Source organism: Arachis stenosperma, chromosome 2, assembly GCF_014773155.1.
Source record: "Arachis stenosperma cultivar V10309 chromosome 2, arast.V10309.gnm1.PFL2, whole genome shotgun sequence".
Lineage (NCBI taxonomy): Eukaryota > Viridiplantae > Streptophyta > Magnoliopsida > Fabales > Fabaceae > Arachis > Arachis stenosperma.
The window spans coordinates 28549457-28572741 of NC_080378.1; the positions used below are offsets into that span (position 1 = coordinate 28549457).

Below are 23285 nucleotides of genomic sequence, written 5' to 3' on the forward strand. Positions count from 1 at the left end.
AGATGCAGTATTAGCACTTGCATAAATAGCTTGATCGGGAGGCTTTTTGCTGATAAACAATTTTTCGTAGAAACAATGGAAGGAGCGCTAAAAGCAATCTAGGGACGCCCAGAGGGGTTTCAAGTCACTGAAATCGGAGGTAACAATTTTCAATTCTTTTTTTATAAGGAATGATATATGATGAGGATTGAAAAGGGTGCACCATGGTTATTCAAGAATTACGCCTTGTTTGTTCAACAATGGAGAGAAGGAGTACGTATGGAAGATCAATTAATTAAATCACTACTGATATGGACATAGTTCTGGGGAGTGCCAGAGTCCTTCAAAACCCTGGAGGTTACACGTAAATTAAGGCCTGGTATTGGTAAGATAATGGGTTTATTCGATATGAAAGGAAGATAGTCTAGAATTATCAAAGCAAGGGTAGAGATGGAGGGCAGCAAATCAATAAAAGACTCTCTTAGTATAGCAGGCCCTGATAAAAACCCAATTACGATAGTCATTCGGTATGAGCGAATGGGGATAGTATGCTCTTATTTGAAGAAATTGGACACAATTTCAGAAATTGTACAAGAGCTATGGAGGATATGAAGGATAACCAGCTGTAGGAAGATAAAGTTGGAGATCGGGTAAGGGCTAACCAAATTGGAATAAGGGTGGAAATAAGGGAGAGTCACAAGCAAACAAGGAGGCAAGACGCTACCAACTCTCAGATGCAACGCCGTAAAAAACCAGTACCAGAGTATCTCATTGAAGGGTTGATTGGACTAAACTTGAAGGTTAATGATAAGCCAGGCTCTTTGAATAAAAGAAATATGATGGATACAGAGAGGAGTGAGATTAACAAGGACAATAATTGGATGCAGAATGAAAATTCAGATTCGTTTGAAGGTAGCAAAGGACTGTCAAGGGAGCCAGATAGAACTTTACTGACCATCACATGTGATGCAAATGCGAAAAGGCTTCCTGAAATTACTAACCATATATACTGTGCAAGAAAGTTTATGAAATTTAAGCAAATGGTCAGAATAGAGGATGGAAGATTGAAATAGGTCATTGGGAGTAAAAGAAAGGCAGAGGACAATGTTGAAATAATTAGAGACAGTGACGAAGCAGGGCAAAGAATACATTTGATTTGGAGATGGTGGAGGATGCCAGCCACACAATGACACCCACATCACCATGAGGATGCTCATGTGAAATTATCGAAGTTTGGGGAGACTCCTAATAGTTCACAATCTCAAAGGGATGTGCCAATCTCGAAATGTTGAGTAAAAATTCAGATCTTGTGGATATTCAAGTTTTACAATTGTTGACCAAAGTGGATTAACAGGGGACATTGCCTTAGCATGGAAGGATTATATGGAAGTGAGGATATTAACAACAACTTCTTACTCTATTGTTGTTACAGTTAAGGATGAGGGCAAGAATCTGGTTTGGGGGCTGGTCGGGGTATATCTCAGTACTAATGAGCAAATCCGGGTTCAACAATATGAGGATCTATCTGGCCAACTATTACAATTTGAGGATAACCTCATTATCATGGGTGATTTCAATTCTCTAAGAAGTCAGAATGAGAAGGAAGGGGGCAATCTTCACACGTCGGCTTCCATGGATAATTTCAATGGTTTTATTAATGATAACAGATTGATGGATCTTGGGATGATGGGCCAGTCGTATACCTGGTCTAAAAGGATGTGTGGAAATGAACTAATCAGGGTGAGAATTGACCGATTCATGACAGGACAAGTGTGGAGAAATGCTTATACTTCAGCAGTGGTAAAAAAGATTGATTGAAAATGGTTCTGACCATGCCCCATTATTGCTAGAATCTGATCCACCAAATTGGACCACTAAGAGAAGATTCAAATTCCAAGCTCGTTGGTGCGAAGTAGAGGAGGTTTGGCAGATTATTACCGAGGCTTGGAAAACAGAATTCCATGGTTCTCCTATGTTTTCTTTAGCTCAAAAATTAAAGATATGTCGCCACTTATTAGTCCTATAGCAGCAGCAAGGTAGACACAATTCAAGGAAAGAAATTGCTGAAATTTTGATTAAAATAGACCAGGTTTGGGAAGACGGCATTCATGGGTGTATAGAGTTGATTAAATTGGAGAATAAATTGGAGGATGAACTTAACAAGGAGGAGAGGTATTGGAGGGAGAAGTCCAGGTGTAAATGGTTGAAAGAAGGTGACAAAAACACGAGGTATTTTCACCAAAAGTGTGAAGTCAGGAACCGAAAAAACAAAATCTGGGGATTGACAACCACTAATGGTGAAATGGCTTCAAACTCTGAGAACATTGCTAAGGTAGCTGAGACATATTTTAAAGACATTTTTTCAACTACAAACCTGGAGGAACTGAGTTACCTCTTTGATGAGTTCAACCCTTCGGTTACAACTTTCATGAGCTGAAGATTGATAAGACCGATGTCTATTGAGGAAACAAAGAGACCTACCCTTTCTTTTTGTGCTTAAAGGGCTGCTGGAGACGATGGATTCACAACAAAATTTTTTCAATGCTACTTAGGGGTGGCAGGAGTACCCGAACCCGCGGGCACCCGCCCCGCCCCTACCCGGTCGTGGCGGGTTATTATCCACCCCGGGTGCGGGGCGGGTTTTTATCGGGGCGGGGCGGGGTCGGGATTAGGGTGAACCCACCCCGTAGTATATATTATATATTATAATATAAAAATTAATAAATATTAAAATATATAAACAACTTTTCAAATGTAACACTGAAAGTTTGAAACCCTAAAAATTTATTCTTCTCTTCTCCAGATTCTAGAAACCACAGTGAGAGGTTGTTGCTGAGAGCGATAGCCAATAGAGCATCGAGCTTCTTGCCTTCTTCTTCTCCAAGACCTACTTGTCATCTGTCGTCGTTCTTACCTCCGTCCTCCATCCGAGAGTAGCTGAGCAGTGCTTCGCCGCCAACGTCCTCTATCCGAGCGCAGAACCTAGCTCCATCTTCCGTCCTCCGTCCTTTGTCGCCGTGAGTCCGTTGCCGTACCCTCCGTCTGAGAGTAGATGAGCAGAGCTTCGCCGCCGTCCTCTGTCCTTCGTCGTTGTGAGTCTGTCGCCGTTGCTGTGAGTCCGCTGCGAATCACTACTTTTTTTGGTATTTTTTATTTAGGGTTTACAATGTTCTCTAATTTTTATTTGAGCATGGATTTGTTGCTGTATGCAATTCTATTTGTATGAAAACCTGTTCAGATTAATATGACAAAAATGGTTGAATCATGCTTATTTTGTCACTGTATTTTTTTCTTGAATATTATTTATTTATTTTTATGTATAAGATTCAATTATAAGAATAAAGATTATAGTAGAGTAAACAAAGTGATGTTCCTGTTATTCATTTTATCATTAGGCTTCAGAGAACATTGGCAACATAATCAGATTTGTGATGCGCTAATATGCTTTTGCTTCTCCTTTCTCTTAGTTTATATGAGATTTCGAAAAGGTCGAGCTTTTGTTTGTTTCATCATGCCACAGTCATCTTCAAGGTCTCATTTATGATTTTTTGTGGATGATTTTTATTTTTTGGGGTATTGTATTGTTGAATGTACTAAAGCATGGTTTTTCACTTTTTTGGGATAGTCCCATTGTTTACTCTTTATTTTTAGTTGTTTTAGAGAATGAGCTGTATTCCTTTTCAAAGAAACAAAGTGGTTTTTAAAGAGTCAATAAAGTTTGTTTCTAATGAAAGTTACTATTTGCTAACCACATGGTTATGTTTTGGTAAATAGGTCTCAACTAGGCACAGTGATGTTGCTTTCTTAGTTATTTTTATCTGTTATTCAATTATAGTAGAGTAAATTTGATTTTAGATATACATTTTATGGCACCAATCATGTATTAAACTGAAAAATTAAAGCAAAGATTGTGGCCAAAGTTGGTTGTGGGCACCTTTGGGAAGTAAAGGTGATATATTGTTTAATTTTTATTTATGTTAATTTTTTATATAGTACCAATTAATTTGTTAATTGTTATCTCTTTTGATTTTTAGGTTTAAATCTTGATTTGTAAACTTTTAATGATGATGAAGATATTGAAAGTGATCAAGAATAAGGATTGAAGACTATTTTATGTCTAATATTATAATTTCTTTATTATGGTGTTAAATTTGTAGTGATCTAACACTAGCTTTTTTAAATTTCAAGTTATTTGAACTAATGACATTGTATGAATTTTATGTTTGTATTTTAATTTGTCTATGAATTTTAAGTTTTGGCTTAATTTATATATGAATATGTAAAAATTAAAATGTTATTTAATTTTTATAGGGGCGGGTAGGGTAGGGGCGGGTAGGGGTGGGGCGGGTATCCGCAGGGGCGGGTTCGGGTACTGCAGTTTACTACCTGCGGGTAGTGATGGGGCGGGTAGTACATGAGTATAGGATGGCGGGGCGAGGTCGGATAGGGCAAAAACCTGCCCCTACCTGCCCCACTGCCACCTCTAATGCTACTAGGATATTATAGGAGGAGATGTGTTTAAAACATTGGGTAGCTTCTTTGGTGGCAGAAGGATGCTTAAAGGTTTCAATCATACTCAAATATGCTTGATTCCAAAGATTCCAGATGCTAGAGAAATGACACAAGTTAGAGCTATTAGCCTATCTTCCATTTTCTATAAGATTCTTTCAAAAGTTTTGGTTTATAGACTTCAAAACTTCATGAATAAAATAGTTAGTCCAAATCATAGTGCCTTTTTGAGGGGTAAGCTTATTTCTGATAACATTCTCATTGCTCACAAATGTATGCGTTATTTGAAAACTAAGAAGACATGATTAGAATGTGAAATGGCAATCAAATTGGATATGAGCAAATGATAGAGTAGAATAGAAGTTTTTATGGTTTATCATGGAGAGAATAGGTTTTGTCTCTAGGTGGATTTCTTGGATTCAGGAATTAGTCACCACTGTTTCTTACTCTGTTCTGGTAGAAGGTCAACTGATGAGCGGATAATTTGTACGCTTTTTGGCATTGTTTTTAGTATGTTTTTAGTATGTTTTAGTTAGTTTTTAGTATATTTTTATTAGTTTTTAGTTAAAATTCACTTTTCTGGACTTTACTATGAGTTTGTGTGTTTTTCTGTGATTTCAGGTATTTTCTGGCTGAAATTGAGGGACTTGAGCAAAAATCTGATTCAGAGACTGAAAAGGACTGCAGATGCTGTTGAATTCTGACCTCCCTGCACTCGAAGTGGAAAGTAGACATCCTGGGCTTTCCAGCAATGTATAATAGTCCATACTTTGCCCGAGATTTGATGGCCCAAACCGGCGTTCCAAATCAGCTCAAGAATGCCCGGCGTTTAACGCCGGAACTGGCACAAGAATGGGAGTTAAATGCCCAAACTGGCACAAAAGCTGGCGTTTAACTCCAAGAAGAGTCTCTACACGAAAATGCTTCAATGCTCAGCCCAAGCACACACCAAGTGGGCCCGGAAGTGGATTTTTATGTCATTTACTCACCTTTGTAATTCTTAAGCTACTAGTTCCCTATAAATAGGACCTTTTACTATTGTATTTGTCATCTTGAGATCTTTGAATCTTTTGATCACTAGGAGGCTGGCCTCACGGCCATGCCTAGACCTTGTTCTTATGTATTTTCAACGGTGGAGTTTCTACACACCATAGATTAAGGTGTGGAGCTCTGCTGTACCTCGAGTATTAATGCAATTACTATTGTTCTTCTATTCAATTTAGCTTGTTCTTATTCCAAGATATCACTTGTTCTTCAACTTGATGAATGTGATGATCCGTGACACTCATCATCATTCTCACCTATGAACGTGTGACCGTCAATCACCTCCGTTCTACCTTAGATTGGGTGGATATCTCTTGGGTTCTTTAACCGAAATCTTCGTGGTATAAGCTAGAATTGATGACTGCATTCAAGAGAATCCGGAAGGTCTAAACCTTGTCTGTGGTATTCTGAGTAAGATTCAATGATTGAATGACTGTGACGAGCTTCAAACTCGCGATTGTGGGGCGTTAGTGACAGACGCAAAAGAATCACTGGATTCTATTCCGACATGATCGAGAACCGACAGCTGGATAGTCGTGCCGTGACAGGGTGCGTTGAACATTTCCACTGAGAGGACGGGACTGTAGCCATTGACAATGGTGATGCCCGAACATACAGCTTGCCATGGAAAGGAGTAAGAAGGATTGGATGAAGACAGTAGAAAAGCAGAGAGACGGAAGGGACAAAGCATCTCCATTCGCTTATCTGAAGTTCTCACCAATGAATTGCATAAGTATCTCTATCCTTATCTTTATGTTTTATTCATATATCACCCATACCCATTTGAGTCTGCCTGACTAAGATTTACAAGGTGACCATGGCTTGCTTCATACCAACAATCTCCGTGGGATCGACCCTTACTCGCGTAAGGTTTATTACTTGGACGACCCAGTGCACTTGCTGGTTAGTTGTGCGAAGTTGTGTTTATGCCATGGTATTGAGCACCAAGTCTTTGGGGCCATTACTAGGGATTATTTGAGTTGTGAAAAGTAGTGATCACAATTTCGCATACCAAGTTTTTGGCGCCGTTGCCGGGGATTGTTTCGAGTATGGACAATTGACGGTTCATCTTGTTGCTTAGATTAGGTATTTTTCAGAATTCTTAAAAATGAGTTCTAGAGTTTCATGATGATCTGTTGATGTCTGGCTGTGAAGCCATGTCTAATCTTATTGGACCGAGGTTTCAACTTATCATCACAAGAGCTTGTTGATCTCTATCAATCTTGCTGTTGGAGCAATGATCTGCTAAGGCTTGGCTGGCCATTGGCCATGTCTAGTGTTTTGGACCGAAGCTTTCTCTGAAAGCTTGGCTGGCTGTGAAGCCATGTCTAATTCCTGGACCGAAGTCTTAGACTAGCATTGCAACGATTCCTGGAATTCTCATTAAGAATTTGAATCCTTTATTTTACTTTTCTACTTAATTTTCGAAAAATTAAAAAAAAATTACAAAATCATAAAAACCAAAAATATTTTATGTTTCTTGTTGAGACACTAGTCTCATTTTAAGTTTGGTGTCTTGCATGCCTTGTTTATTTGATCTTGGTTCTATTTTCAAGTCAATAATACAGGGAACTGAAGATTCAGTACATGCAGCAGAGGAATTATACAGAAAAAGCTGGGCGTTCAAAACGCCCATGAAGAAGGAAAAACTGGCGTTTAAACGCCAGCCAGGGTGCCTGGCTGGGCGTTTAACGCCCAAAAGGGTAGCATTTTGGGCGTTAAACGCCAGAATGGATACCATTCTGGGCGTTTAACGCCAGGATGGCACAAGAGGGAAGATTCTGTTTTTAATTCAAATTTTTTTTCAAGTTTTCAAAATTTTTCAAAATCAAATCTTTTTCAAATCATATCTTTTCAATCAAATCTTTTTCAAAATCAATTTCTTTCCTTTTTCAAAGATACTTGCTAACAATTAATGATTTGATTGAACATTTCAAGTATGTTGCCTTTTCTGTTGAGAAAGGTTTAATGTTTGAATCATATCTTTTCTTGTTAGGCAAGTCATTAATTTTTAAAATCAAATCTTTTTAAAATTGTTTTTCAAATCATATCTTTTCAATCACATCTTTTTTTTTAAAATAGTTTTCAATCATATCTTTTTTATTTCTAATTTCAAAATCTTTTTCAAAAATCACTTGATTTCTTTTCCTATCTTGGTTTTCGAAAATCAATTAGTATTTTTCAAAATGTTTTTAAAATCTTTTACTTAATTTTCGAAAATTTCTTCCCTTCTTCTCACATCCTTCTATTTATGGACTAACACTATTCCTTGATGCACAATTCGAACTCCATCTTTCTTGATAAGTTCGAATTCTCTACCTCTTTCTTCTATTTTTCTGTTCCTCTGACACCTCAAGGAATCTCTATACTGTGACATAGAGAATTCCACATTTTCTTGTTCTCTTCTCTTTCATATGAGCAGGAGCAAAGACAAAGGCATTCTTGTTGAAGCTGACCCTAAACCTGAAAGGACCTTGAAGCGAAAGCTAAGAGAAGCTAAGGCACAACTCTCTGTAGAGGACCTAACAGAAATCTTCAAAGAAGAAGAACCCATGGCAGCCAAAAACAACAACAACGCCAACAATGCAAGGAAGGTGCTGGGTGACTTTACTGCACCTACTCCCGACTTTTATGGGAGAAGCATCTCTATCCCTGCCATTGGAGCAAACAACTTTGAGCTTAAGCCTCAATTAGTTTCTCTAATGCAACAGAATTGCAAGTTCCATGGACTTCCATTGGAAGATCCTCATCAGTTCTTAGCTGAATTCTTGCAAATCTGTGACACTGTCAAGACTAATGGGGTTGACCCTGAGGTCTACAGACTTATGCTATTCCCTTTTGCTGTAAGAGACAGAGCTAGAATATGGTTGGACTTACAACCTAAAGACAGCCTGAACTCTTGGAAAAAGCTAGTCAATGCCTTCTTGGCAAAGTTCTTTCCACCTCAAAAATTGAGTAAGCTTAGAGTGGAAGTCCAAACCTTCAGATAGAAGGAATGTGAATCCCTCTATGAAGCTTGGGAAAGATACAAACAATTGATCAGAAAGTGTCCCTCTGACATGCTTTCTGAATGGAGCATCATAGGTATTTTCTATGATGGTCTGTCTGAACTGTCCAAGATGTCCTTGGATAGCTCTGCTGGAGGATCTCTTCATCTGAAGAAGACGCCTACAGAAGCTCAAGAACTAATTGAAATGGTTGCAAATAACCAATTCATGTACACTTCTGAAAGGAATCCTGTGAACAATGGGACAAATCAGAAGAAAGGAGTTCTTGAGATTGACACTCTGAATGCCATATTGGCTCAGAACAAGATATTGACTCAGCAAGTCAATTTGATTTCTCAAAGTCTGTCTGGAATGCAAAATGCACCAGGCAGTACTAAGGATGCTTCATCTGAAGAAGAAGCGTATGATCCTGAGAACCCTTCAATGGAAGAGGTGAATTACATGGGAGAACCCTATGGAAACACCTATAATTCTTCATGGAGAAATCATCCAAATCTCTCATGGAAGGATCAACAGAGACCTCAACAAGGTTTCAACAACAATAATGGTGAAAGAAACAGGTTTAGTAATGGCAAGCCTTTTCCATCATCTTCTCAGCAACAGACAGAGAATTCTAAGCAGAACCACTCTGACTTAGCAACCATGGTCTCTGATCTAATCAAAACCACTCAAAGTTTCATGACTGAAACAAGGTCCTCCATTAGAAACTTGGAGGCACAAGTGGGACAGCTGAGCAAGAAAATTACTGAACTCTCTCCTAGTACTCTTCAAAGCAATACAGAAGAAAATCCAAAAGGAGAGTGCAAGGCCATCAATATGGCCGAACTTGGAGAGGATGAAGAGGCAGTGAACGCCATTGAGGAAGACCTCAATGGACGTCCACTGACCTCCAATGAGTTCCCTAATGAGAAACCATGGGAATCTGAGGCTCACACTGAAACCATAGAGATTCCATTGGATTTACTTCTGCCATTCATGAGCTCTGATGAGTATTCTTCCTCTGAAGAGGATGAGTATGTCACTGAAGAGCAAGTTGCTAAATACCTTGGAGCAATCATGAAGCTAAATGACAAGTTATTTGGTAATGAGACTTGGGAGGATGAATCCCCTTTGCTCACCAAGGAACTGGATGACTTGTCTAGGCAGAAATTAACTCAAAAGAGACAGGATCCTGGAAAGTTTTCAATACCTTGTACCATAGGCACCATGACCTTCAAGAAGGCTCTGTGTGATTTAGGGTCAAGTGTAAACCTCATGCCTCTCTCTGTAATGGAGAAACTAGGGATCTTTAAGGTACAAGCTGCAAGAATCTCACTAGAGATGGCAGACATCTCAAGAAAACAAGCTTATGGACTTGTAGAGGATGTTCTGGTAAAAATTGAAGACCATTACATCCCTGCAGATTTCATAGTCCTAGAGACTGGGAAGTGCATGGATGAATCCATCATCCTTGGCAGAACCTTCCTAGCCACAGCAAAGGCTGTGATTGATGTTGATAGAGGAGAACTGATCATTCAAGTGAATGAAGAATCCTTTGTGTTTAAGGGTCAAGGATATCCCTCTGTCACCATGGAGAGGAAGCATGAAGAGCTTCTCTCAAAACAGAGTCAAACAGAGCCCCCACAGTCAAACTCTAAGTTTGGTGTTGGGAGGCCACAACCAAACTCTAAGTTTGGTGTTGAACCCCCACATTCAAACTCTAAGTTTGGTGTTGGGAGGTTCCAACATTGCTCTGAGTATCTGTGAAGCTCCATGAGAGCCCTCTGTCAAGCTACTGACATTAAAGAAGCGCTTGTTGGGAGGCAACCCAATGTTATATTTTATCTATTTTCCTTTGTTATTTTATGTTTTCTGTAGGTTGATGATCATGAGAAGTCACAAAATCAATTGAAAAAGCAAAAACAGAATGAAAAATAGAAAGAAAAACAGCACACCCTAGAGGAAGACCTTGCTGGCGTTTAAACGCCAGTAAGGGCAGCAAATGGGCGTTTAACGCCCAGTCTGGCACCATTCTGGGCGTTTAACGCCAGAAAGGGGCACCAGACTGGCGTTAAACGCCAGAAAAAGGCAAGCACTTGGCGTTAAACGCCAGAAATGGGCACCAGCCCGGCGTTTAACGCCAGAATTGGCAAAGGGTGCATTTTTGCACGCCACTTGGTGCAGGGTTGAATTTTTCTTGACACCTCAGGATCTGTGGACCCCACAGGATCCCCACCTACCCCACCACCCTCTCTCTTCTTCTTCACCCATTCACCAATCACCTCTACCACTCTTTACCAAAAACCCCTCACCTATCAAATCCCACTATTCTCTTCACCACTCATATCCATCCTTCATAAAACCCCACCTACCTCACCATTCAAATTCAAACCACTTTCCCTCCCAAACCCACCCATAATGGCCGAACCCTACCCCTCTCTTCACCCCTATATAAACCCATCTTCCCTCCTTCATTTTCACACACACTAAACACTACTTCTCCCCCCTTTGGCCGAACCACAAAGCCATCTCCCTCTCCTCTATTTCTTCTTATTCTACTCTCTTCTTTCTTCTTTTGCTCGAGGACGAGCAAACCTTTTAAGTTTGGTGTGGTAAAAGCATTGCTTTTTGTTTTTCCATAACAATTTATGGCATCTAAGGTCGGAGAAACCTCTAGAAAGAGGAAAGGGAAGGTAAAAGCCTCCTCCTCCGAGTCATGGGAGATGGAGAGATTCATCTCAAGGGTGCATCAAGACCACTTCTATGAAGTTGTGGCCTTGAAGAAGGTGATCCCCGAGGTCCCTTTCAAACTCAAAAAGAGTGAATATCCGGAGATCCGATATGAGATCCGAAGAAGAGGTTGGGAAGTTCTTACCAACCCCATTCAACAAGTCGGAATCTTAATGGTTCAAGAGTTCTATGCCAATGCATGGATCACCAAGAACCATGATCAAAGTGTGAACCCGGACCTAAAAAAATTGGCTTACAATGGTTCGGGGGAAATACTTAGATTTTAGTCCGAAAAATGTAAGGTTGGCATTCAACTTGCCCATGATGCAAGGAGATGAACATCCTTACACTAGAAGGGTCAACTTTGATCAAAGGTTGGACCAAGTCCTCACTGACATTTATGAAGAGGGCGCCCAATGGAAAAGAGTTTCAAGAGGGAAGCCGGTTCAATTGAGAAGGCATGACCTCAAGCCCGTAGCTAGAGGATGGTTGGAGTTTATCCAACGCTCAATCATTCCCACTAGCAACCGGTCTGAAGTTACTATAGACCGGGCCATCATGATTCATAGTATCATGATTGGAGAGGAAGTGGAAGTTCATGAGGTTATAGCCCAAGAACTCTATAAGGTGGCGGACAAGTCCTCTACCTTGGCAAGGTTAGCCTTTCCTCATCTCATTTGTCACCTCTGTTATTCAGTTGGAGTAGACATAGAAGGAGACATCCTCATTGATGAGGACAAGCCCATCACTAAGAAAAGGATGGAGCAAACAAGAGATCCCACTCATCATGAAGTCCCTGAGATGCCTCAAGGGATGCACTTTCCTCCACAAAACTATTGGGAGCAAATCAACACCTCCCTAGGAGAATTGAGTTCCAACATGGGACAACTAAGGGTGGAGCACCAAGAACATTTCATTCTCCTCCATGAAATTAGAGAAGATCAAAGAATCATGAGAGAAGAGCAACAAAGGCAAGGAAGAGACATTGAGGAGCTCAAGCACTCCATAAGATCTTCAAGAGGAAGAACAAGCCGCCATCACTAAGGTGGACCCGTTCTTTAATTTCCTTGTTCTTTATTTTCCTGTTTTTCGAATTTTCATGCTTATGTTTATCCATGTTTGTGTCTTATGATCATTAGTGTCTTAGTGTATATGCCTTAAAGTTATGAATGTCCTATGAATCCATCACCTCTCTTAAATAAAAAATGTTCTTAATTGAAAAAGAGAAGAATTGCATGAATTTTAAATTTTATAACAGATTAATTATTTTGATGTGGTGGCAATACTTTTGTTTTCTGAATGTATGCTTAAACAGTGCATATGTCTTTTGAATTTGTGGTTCATGAATGGTGGCTCTTGAAAGAATGATGAAAAAGGAGACATGTTACTGAGGATCTAAAAAATCATAAAAATGATTCTTGAAGCAAGAAAAAGCAGTGAATACAAAAAAAAAGAGAAAAAAAGAACGAAAAAAAAAGAGGAAAGAGAAAAAGAAAGAAAAAGAAAGAAATGAAGTTGTGATCCAAGGCAAAAAGAGTGTGCTTAAGAACCCTGGACACCTCTAATTGGGGACTCTAGCAAAGCTGAGTCACAATCTGAAAAGGTTCACCCAATTATGTGTCTGTGGCATGTATGTATCCGGTGGTAATACTGGAAGACATAGTGCTTTGGGCCACGGCCAAGACTCATAAAGTAGCTGTGTTCAAGAATCATCATACTTAACTAGGAGAATCAATAACACTATCTGGACTCTCAGTTCCTAAAGAAGCCAATCATTCTGAATTTCAAAGGATAAAGTGAGATGCCAAAACTGTTCAGAGGCAAAAAGCTAAAAGCCCCGCTCATCTAATTAATACTGATCTTCATAGATGTTTTTGGAGTTCATTGCATATTCTCTTCTTTTTATCTCATTTGATTTTCAGTTGCTTGGGGACAAGCAACAATTTAAGTTTGGTGTTGTGATGAGCGGATAATTTGTACGCTTTTTGGCATTGTTTTTAGTATGTTTTCAGTATGTTTTAGTTAGTTTTTAGTATATTTTTATTAGTTTTTAGTTAAAATTCACTTTTCTGGACTTTACTATGAGTTTGTGTGTTTTTCTGTGATTTCAGGTATTTTCTGGCTGAAATTGAGGGACTTGAGCAAAAATCTTATTCAGAGACTGAAAAGGACTGCAGATGCTATTGGATTCTGACCTCCCTGCACTCGAAGTGGATTTTCTGGAGATACAGAAGCCCAATTGGCGCGCTCTCAATGGCGTTGGAAAGTAGACATCCTGGGCTTTCCAGCAATGTTTAATAATCCATACTTTGTTCGAGATTTGATGGCCTAAACCGGCGTTCCAAATCAGCTCAAGAATGCCCGGCGTTTAACGCCGGAACTGGCACAAGAATGGGAGTTAAACGCCCAAACTGGCACAAAAGCTGGTGTTTAACTCCAAGAAGAGTCTCTACACGAAAATGCTTCAATGCTTAGCCCAAGCACACACCAAGTGGGCCCGGAAGTGGATTTTTATGTCATTTACTCACCTTTGTAATTCTTAAGCTACTAGTTCCCTATAAATAGGACCTTTTACTATTGTATTTGTCATCTTGAGATCTTTGAATCTTTTGATCACTGAGAGGCTGGCCTCACGGCCATGCCTAGACCTTGTTCTTATGTATTTTCAATGGTGGAGTTTCTACACACCATAGATTAAGGTGTGGAGCTCTGCTGTACCTCGAGTATTAATGCAATTACTATTGTTCTTCTATTCAATTTAGCTTGTTCTTATTCTAAGATATCACTTGTTCTTCAACTTGATGAATGTGATGATCCGTGACACTCATCATCATTCTCACCTATGAACGTGTGACCGTCAATCACCTCCGTTCTACCTTAGATTGGGTGGATATCTCTTGGGTTCTTTAACCGGAATCTTCGTGGTATAAGCTAGAATTGATGACTGCATTCAAGAGAATCCGGAAGGTCTAAACCTTGTCTGTGGTATTCTGAGTAGGATTCAATGATTGAATGACCGTGACGAGCTTCAAACTCGCGATTGTGGGGCGTTAGTGACAGACGCAAAAGAATCACTAGATTCTATTCCGACATGATCGAGAACCGACAGCTGGATAGCCGTGCCGTGACAGGGTGCGTTGAACATTTCCACTGAGAGGACGGGACTGTAGCCATTGACAACGGTGATGCCTGAACATACAGCTTGCCATGGAAAGGAGTAAGAAGGATTGGATGAAGACAGTAGGAAAGCAGAGAGACGGAAGGGACAATGCATCTCCATTCGCTTATCTGAAGTTCTCACCAATGTATTGCATAAGTATCTCTATCCTTATCTTTATGTTTTATTCATATATCACCCATACCCATTTGAGTCTGCCTGACTAAGATTTACAAGGTGACCATGGCTTGCTTCATACCAATAATCTCCGTGGGATCGACCCTTACTCGCGTAAGGTTTATTACTTGGACGACCCAGTGCACTTGCTGGTTAGTTGTGCGAAGTTGTGTTTATGCCATGGTATTGAGCACCAAGTCTTTGGGGCCATTACTAGGGATTATTTGAGTTGTGAAAAGTAGTGATCACAATTTCGCATACCATCAACCATTTGGCTTTTTTACGCCAACAAGGGGTATTCGTCAAGGAGATCTCTTGTCACCATATCTTTTTCTTTTTTGCGCAGAAGGTTTCTCCTGTCTGTTACACAAGGCAAAGCAAAACAGGACTATTTAGGAAATTCAGATTCATAGGAGAAGTCCAAGTGCTAATCACCTACTGTTTGCCAATGATTCTATTCTTTTTTGTAAAGTTTCAAAGGAGACATGTTCTAACATTTTGGCTCTTCTCTATGATTATGAAATAACCAGTGAACAGAAAGTTAATCTCGAAAAGTCTGCTATTTTTTCAATCAAAACACACCTACCAATGCTCGACAAGAATTGGCAACTACTCTTAATATTAGAGATATGGGTGTCCAGGATAAATACCTGGGGCTGCCATCAGTGGTCCAACGATCGAAGAGGGCAACTTTTGGAGTCATTAAAGATAAAGTTCAGAAGAGGGTCCAAGCGTGGAAAAGAAATCTCCTATCAGCAGGTGGAAGGTATGTACTCATTAAAGCAGTTGGTGAAGCAATTTCGGTGTATACTCTATCTTGTTTTCGACTACCAGATTCATTATTGGAAGAGATTCATCGGATATTGATGCAATCCTGGTGGAGTCAAAAAGGTTCAGAGCACAAAATGGTGTGGATTAACTGGGATATGATGCCGAGGCCTAAGAAAGAAAGAGGACTGGGTTTTAAAGATCTAAGAGCACATAATTTGGTGCTACTGAGGAAGCAATTTTGGAGGATCACTATCAACCCAAATGCTCTACTATCCAGAATGCTAAAAGGGAAATACTTTCGTTATGAAACCACACTGACAGCGGATAATGGTTCACAGCCTTCTTGGGGTTGGCAAAGTCTTTTAGAAGGAAGAAAAGTTGTGGAAAAAGAAATTAGCTGGAGCATAGTTCGGGTTCCAATGTTCGAATATGGCATGACCCTTGGTTACTGTAACACCCTAATATACAGATCCTTATGCTCGAGTCATAAGTCAATGATAATAAGGTGGTACGACTCTCAAGGTAGATTTTTAATACATAAATATAGGTATAATTGAAAGAATTATTAATCGAGAAGCCTGAAAAGAGTAAAAATAAAATCGCGAAGTCATAACACTCACGTATCGAAGCATAAGAAAATTTAACGCATTCGGCTAACGGATGAAATAACTAAAGCATATAAGGAAGAAATAGAATAAAACAAAATTGACATAAATATAAGTATACTAGCCACTAGTCATGACCCACAAAGTTTAGGTCGACTAGGGTTACAGAGTTAAAACAGTTGACAACTGAAATTCTATCTCTCCCAAGATACACCACAGCCTCTATAGGCAAGTCTCAAAATAATATACATACATCAATAAAATTTTTTCCAAAATAAAAGGAGAGATCCTAAAATAAAAGTAACTCAGAAATCCAATAAACTTCGCTGCTTCCCAGATGAACCACTACTCACTGCTCAGCACCAAGACCTGCATCTAAAAAATAGAATATATGTACGGGATGAGAACCTGCGACCCATAGGTTTCCAGTACGGTAAAAATGCCAAATAAATACAATGCACTATAATATAAATTCACTAAGCATCATAAACTTCTTATCTCATCATATCCAACCTAAGTTCTCACTAATGCATAACTTAGCCACTATCATAGGGGATTCTAATTCTAACCCAATTCCCTTCATACTTTCACTCCCTTCCAACTGAATAATCCAAGAAAAAAATAATCCCTCAAGTAATTTAACTTTGTACAAACACAAGCAATATAAAAAAGTAATACAAAAGTGAGGCAAGTAAGGCAATTAGCAAATAATCATGAAGCATGTACAATTAGACAAACCAAAGTAATTAAGTAAACCCAAACAATTCAAACAAATGCAGATGATGCATGCCTGTCTTACTGGCCGTAAGCTCACATGTCGGTTACTTTTCCAGAACCCGACACACCTGGTAGCTAACCCGAATATTGTCCTCTCGAAAACCGGTGGGCGGAACACCACCACAAACTTCATCTGGCGGTGGTACACCACCACAAACCTCACCATTGCAAGCGGTACACCACCACGAACCTCGCAAGATCTTCAATTGGAAAACAACATACACACGTGAGAACCACACAAAGCATTCTCATTTAAAAACATGCAGGCAGTACACCACCACGAACCCCACACACAACATTCTCTTTTAAAAATATGTGAGCGATACACCACCACGAACCCCACACAATAATCTCTTTTAAAAATATGTGGGTGGTACACCACTACGAACCTCACCTAACATTCTCGACACTGGGCAAGCGGTAAACCACCATGAACCTTGCCAAGTCAAAGCTCAAAATAATTTTCGTTATCAACTTCATTATAAATCATTCATTCATATACATATCACACTTTTACCATTTTCATTCATAATTCGCCACTTCTCAAACTTTCTTCGCCTCCAAGTTACTACTCCTCCCTACCTTCTTCTTACCACTCAACATACAACTAAGGTTTAAGGACTAAAAGGGTAAATATAGAGGTTTAGAGCTTCAAAATTATATTTTAAAACATAAAACTCATTTTGCTGATTTTAGGGGTCACGCGAACACGTGGGAGTGCAATTTAGCCCATTTCACGTACGCGTAGCCTTGTCCATGTACGCATGTACTCTAGACAAAAACGACCCTTCGAGAATGAGGAGTATGCGTACGCATACACTGCAGTTTGATTAGAAATGACTAAGTCTGCAGGATTTCAGTTTTGCCTACCGAACTTCCGACGCACATAACTATTTTGTTTTAAAATATTTTTCATCCGTTCTTCAAACGGAATAAACTTCACGGACCCAATTTTCATATGAAATAAGTTTGAAAGAATTTGGGAGTCCAGAAACCGAGTTATAGCTCTCCGAAGTTCGGCCAAAACTCTAATTTTCACAAAGTTTATCAAACCTCTATTTTCTCCAATCTCATTTCTCAATACCAAAACTCTAAGCTTTTTGCCAACATTTAAACACACCAAATTCACATATCATTGCTCAATTCATTTCATAATATCCCAATACACAAATTCAATAAACTTACTATCCCCAACACAAAATTAATAAACTCAACTTCATAGTTCATACAAGATTCACAATCATACATTCACTACTAGAAAACTAGTTATTACAGACGGATATTTCCGACGGATTTTATCCCACTGAAATACAGAGGGAATTTTAGAGGGATTTTTTGTCGAAAAACAAAAAAAATGGATTAGTATAAATTATAGACGGAAAAAAGAATCCGTCGATAATTTCATCGGAAAAATTAATTTTTTTTCCGTGAAAAATGGTTACAGACAGAAAATTCATCTGTAATTAAAGAGCAAAATGTTAAATTATTACAGACGAATTTTTCGTCTGTAATTTAAATTAAATCCGCCGGAAATATTGAAAACCCTAAGTGAAATATTGAAAACCCTAATTAAATCCCTTCGAAACAAACTCTAAGAGAAGGTGTTGTCGAACTCTTCGTCCTCATCCCTCGAACTCTTTGCCCTGCAGCCCGCCGCCCGCAGCCACCGCAGTCTCTGCCGCCACTGTAGCCACGCAGCTCCCGCATCAGCCCTCGCAGCTCCCCACAACCCCCACATCCTCGCATCCCCGCAGCGGTGCAGCCACCACAGCCCCTACACAGACACAGCCTCCACCGCCACCGTAGAAGATCTGTCGCCGTCGTAGGAAGCTGTGTCGCCGTGATTGAAAGGTCCCTCACTGTCGTTTGGAAGCTCGTTGGCCGTCTCCTCTGTTCGAGCGCTATCCTTCTCTCTCTGTGTTGCTGTTGTATTTCTGCCACTACCCTTCCTCCTCGCAGCCGGTGAGTACTGTGATAAATTGAGAACATTGAATGCTCATTTTGCTCATAATTTTGCTCATAGTTTGTTAAACAGTCACTTTGCTGTTCATAATTTTGCTCATTTTTTTATTCATACTTGTTCATAAGCACTGATAATATTGAATGTTGTGTACTTTGTGAATTTTGTTCATAAAATGTCAGTTTGCTGTTCATAATTTTGTTTATATTTGTTCATAAACAATGAGGGTATACTTTGAGTGGGCGTTGCAAGAAACAGATTCATCTGAGCCTGTTACTCAAGCTGCCTAATTGATGAGCGGATAATTTGTACCCTTTTTGGCATTGTTTTTAGTATGTTTTTAGTGTCTTTTAGTTAGTTTTTAGTATATTTTTATTAGTTTTTAGTTAAAATTCACTTTTCTGGACTTTACTATGAGTTTGTGTGTTTTTCTGTGATTTCAAGTATTTTCTGGCTGAAATTGAAGGTTCTGAGCAAAAATCTGATCCAGAGACTGAAAAGGACTGCAGATGCTGTTGGATTCTGACCTCCCTGCACTCGAAGAGGATTTTCTGGAGCTACAGAAGCCCAATTGGCGCGCTCTCAACGGCATTGGAAAGTAGACATCCTGGGCTTTCCAGCAATATATGATAGTCCATACTTTGCCCAAGATTTGATGGCCCAAACCGGCGTTCAAAGTCACCTACAGAAATTCCAGCGTTAAACGCCGGAACTGGCATAAAACTTGGAGTTAAACGCCCAAACTGGCATGAAAGCTGGCGTTTAACTCCAGAAAATGTCTCTACACATAAAAGCTTCAATGCTCAGCCCAAGCACACACCAAGTGGGCCCGGAAGTGGATTTTTCTGTCATTTACTCATTTCTGTAAACCTTAGGATACTAGTTTACTATTTATAGGATCTTTTGACATTGTAATCGGTACCTTATGACCTCATAACACTTTTTACACGTTTCTTGTACCTTCCACGGCATGAGTCTCTAAACCCCATGGTTGGGGGTGAGGAGCTCTGCTGTGTCTTGATGAATTAATGCAATTACTACTGTTTCTTATTCAATCATGCTTGTTTCCATTCTAAGATATCACTTGCTCTTAACCCGGATGAATGTGATGATCTGTGACACTCATCATCATTCTCAACTATGACATGTGCCTGACAACCACCTCTGTTCTACCTTAGATTAAGTAGATGTCTCTTGGATTCTTTAATCGGAATCTTCGTGGTATAAGCTAGAACTGATGGCGGCATTCAAGAGAGTCCGGAAGGTCTAAACCTTGTCTGTGGTATTCTGAGTAGGACTCAATGATTGAATGACTGTGACGTGCTTCAAACTCCTGAAGGCGGGGCGTTAGTGACAGACGCAAAAATCACTGGATTCTATTCCGGCCTGATTGAGAACCGACAGATGATTAGCCTATGCTGTGACAGAGCATCAGGGACGTATTTTCACTGAGAGGATGGGAGGTAGCCACTGACAACGGTGAAACCCTACATACAGCTTGCCATGGAAGAAGCCTTGCGTGTTTGATGAAGATGAAAGTAGGAAAGCAGATTCGGAAGATGGAGCATCTCCAAAGCCCAGCCTATTCTCCATTACTGCAAAACAAGTAATCATTTCATGTTCTTTGCTTTTTACAATCAATCCTGATAATTTTGATATCCTGACTAAGACTTACAAGGTAACCATAGCTTGCTTCAAGCCGACAATCTCCGTGGGATCGACCCTTGCTCACGCAAGGTATTACTTGGACGACCCAGTGCACTTGCTGGTTAGTTGTGCGGGATTGCAAAGTGTTATTGCAATTTCGTGCACCAAGTTTTGGCGCCGTTGCCGGGGATTGTTCGAGTTTGGACAACTGACGGCTTATCTTGTTGCTTAGATTAGGACTGTTTTATTTTTGTTGGTTTGTCTTTTAGTTGAAGTCTAGTTTCATATTTTAAGTTTGGTGTCCATTGCATGCTTTTGTTTTTTTCTTCTAGTTTTTCGAATTGCATGTTCTTAGTCCCTTTTTGATTCATAAAAATTCTAAGTTTGGTGTCCTCTTTGTGTTTTCCCTTTAAAATTTTCGAAAATTAGTGTTTGATTTTCTAAAAATTTTAAGTTTGGTGTCTTTTTGTTGTTTTTCTCTTTCCTCTTTTAAAAATCAAATCTTTTTCATAAAAACTTTTCAATCATATCTTTTTAATTGCTGTTTCAAAATCTTTTTAATTACTAATTGATTCAGTTCTCAATTTGCTTTGATCTTATTTTCTTTTTGATTTTCGAATTTTTTTTGTTTTATTTTCCTTTTATTTTATTTTATTTTTATTTTTTCGGTTATTCAAAAAAAAAACAAAAAAAAAACAAAATTTATCTCTTTGCAATCATTATCATTTCCCTTTTGTCCATTATGGACTCAAGTGGAATTAATCAGTCCAAGAGGACTCTGGGGTCATATGCTAACCCCATTACAGCTGCATATGGGAGTAGCATCTGTATACCTCCCAACAAGCAGCTTTGAGCTAAACCCTCAACTCATTATCTAGTGCAGCAAAATTGCCAGTATTCCGGTCTTCCACAGGAAGAACCTACTGAGTTTCTGGCACAGTTCTTACAAATTGCTGACACAGTACATGATAAAGAGGTAGATCAGGATGTCTACAGACTATTACTGTTTCCATTTGCTGTAAAAGATCAAGCTAAAAGGTGGTTGAATAACCAACCTACAGCAAGCATAAAGACATGGAAACAGTTATCAGACAAATTCCTGAATCATTTCTACCCTCCAAAGAGGATGACACAGCTAAGGCTGGACATCCAAGGCTTTAAACAAGAGGATATGAATCCCTTATAATGCCTGGGGTTGAATAACCAACCTACAGCAAGCATAAAGACATGGAAACAGTTATCAGACAAATTCCTGAATCATTTCTACCCTCCAAAGAGGATGACACAGCTAAGGCTGGACATCCAAGGCTTTAAACAAGAGGATAATGAATCCCTTTATAATGCCTGGGGAGGTATAGAGGTATGCTTAGAAAATGCCCTCTGAAATGTTTTCAGAGTGGGTACAGCTAGACATCTTCTACTATGGGCTCACAGAAAAAGCTCAGATGTCTTTAGACCACTCAGCTGGTGGATCTATACACATGAGGAAGACAATTGAAGAAGCTCAAGAGCTCATAGACACTGTTGCTAGAAACCAATACTTATATTCTAGCAATGAGTTCGTTCCAAAAGAGGAGGTCATGGCATTAGTCACTGATCCTAATCCTCAAGAACAGATGAATGAGCTTAATCAACAATTGCTCCTGATGACAGAATAGTTAGCAGAATTTAAAGAAATGCTCCATGATACTAAAGTTGCTAACAAGAACATAGAACTGCAGTTGAATCAAGCAAAACAGCAAATGTCTAAACAGATAACAGAAGGATGTCAAGCAGTTCAACTAAGGAGTGGGAAAACACTGAACACCACTGCTCAAAGGAGCAAGAAGCCAAACAAAGAACAATTGACAGAGGATAACCAAACCACTGTTCAAAATCCCTCTGAGGATAATAAGAGCCCAGAGAGGAATATTATTGGCGTTCAAACGCCAGAAAGGGAAGGAAAGTTGGCGTTAAACGCCCATTCCTTGCCCAGTTCTGGCGTTCAAACGCCAGAAAAGGGGGAGAAGTTGGCGTTTAACGCCCAATCTTCACCCATTCCTGGCGTTCAAACGCCCAAGGAGGATCAGGCACCTGAGAGTGCTGATAATTATCCCTCTAACAAGGCTTCTTCAACCACTTCTGTAAGGAATAAACCTACAGCATCTAAGGTTGAGGAATATCAAGCCAAGATGCCTTATCCTCAGAAACTCCGCAAAGCGGAACAGGATAAGCAATTTGCCCGCTTTGCAGACTATCTAAGGACTCTTGAAATAAAGATTCCGTTTGCAGAGGCACTTGAGCAAATACCTTCTTATGCTAAGTTCATGAAAGAGATCTTAAGTCATAAGAAGGATTGGAGAGAAACTGAAAAAGTGTTTCTCACTGAAGAATGCAGTGCAGTCATACTAAAAAGCTTACCAGAAAAACTTCAAGATCCTGGAAGCTTTATAATACCATGCACATTAGAAGGCGCTTGCACCAAGACAGCCCTATGTGATCTTGGAGCAAGCATCAATCTAATACCTGCATCCACTATCAGAAAGCTTGGGTTGGCTGGAGAAGTCAAACCAACCAGGATATGCCTCCAACTTGCTGATGGCTCCATTAAACACCCATCAGGCATAATAGAGGACATGATTGTCAAAGTTGGGCCATTTGCCTTTCCCACTGACTTTGTGGTGCTGGAAATGGAAGAGCATAAAAGTGCAACTCTCATTCTAGGAAGACCATTCCTAGCAACTGGACGAACTCTCATTGATGTACAAAAAGGGGAAGTGACCCTGAGAGTCAATGAGGATGAGTTCAAGTTGAATGCTGTGAAAGCAATGCAGCATCCAGACACACCAGATGACTGCATGGGCGCTGACATTATTGACTCTCTGGTAGAAGAGATCAATATGACTGAAAGCCTAGAATCAGAGCTTGAGGACATCTTCAAAGATGCTCAACCTGATCAAGAA

The 23285-nt window shown here is 39.7% G+C and overlaps 1 protein-coding gene across 1 annotated transcript; it reads left to right on the forward strand.

The window, feature by feature from the left end:
* The first annotated feature begins 713 nt into the window (after positions 1 to 713).
* On the forward strand, positions 714 to 2416 carry LOC130962743 (uncharacterized). Its single transcript, XM_057888915.1, has 3 exons — positions 714 to 891; positions 1334 to 1779; positions 2069 to 2416. The coding sequence occupies exons 1-3, from the start codon at positions 714 to 716 to the stop codon at positions 2414 to 2416; spliced, it is 972 nt and encodes a 323-aa protein (XP_057744898.1).
* Positions 2417 to 23285: the final 20869 nt, after the last annotated feature.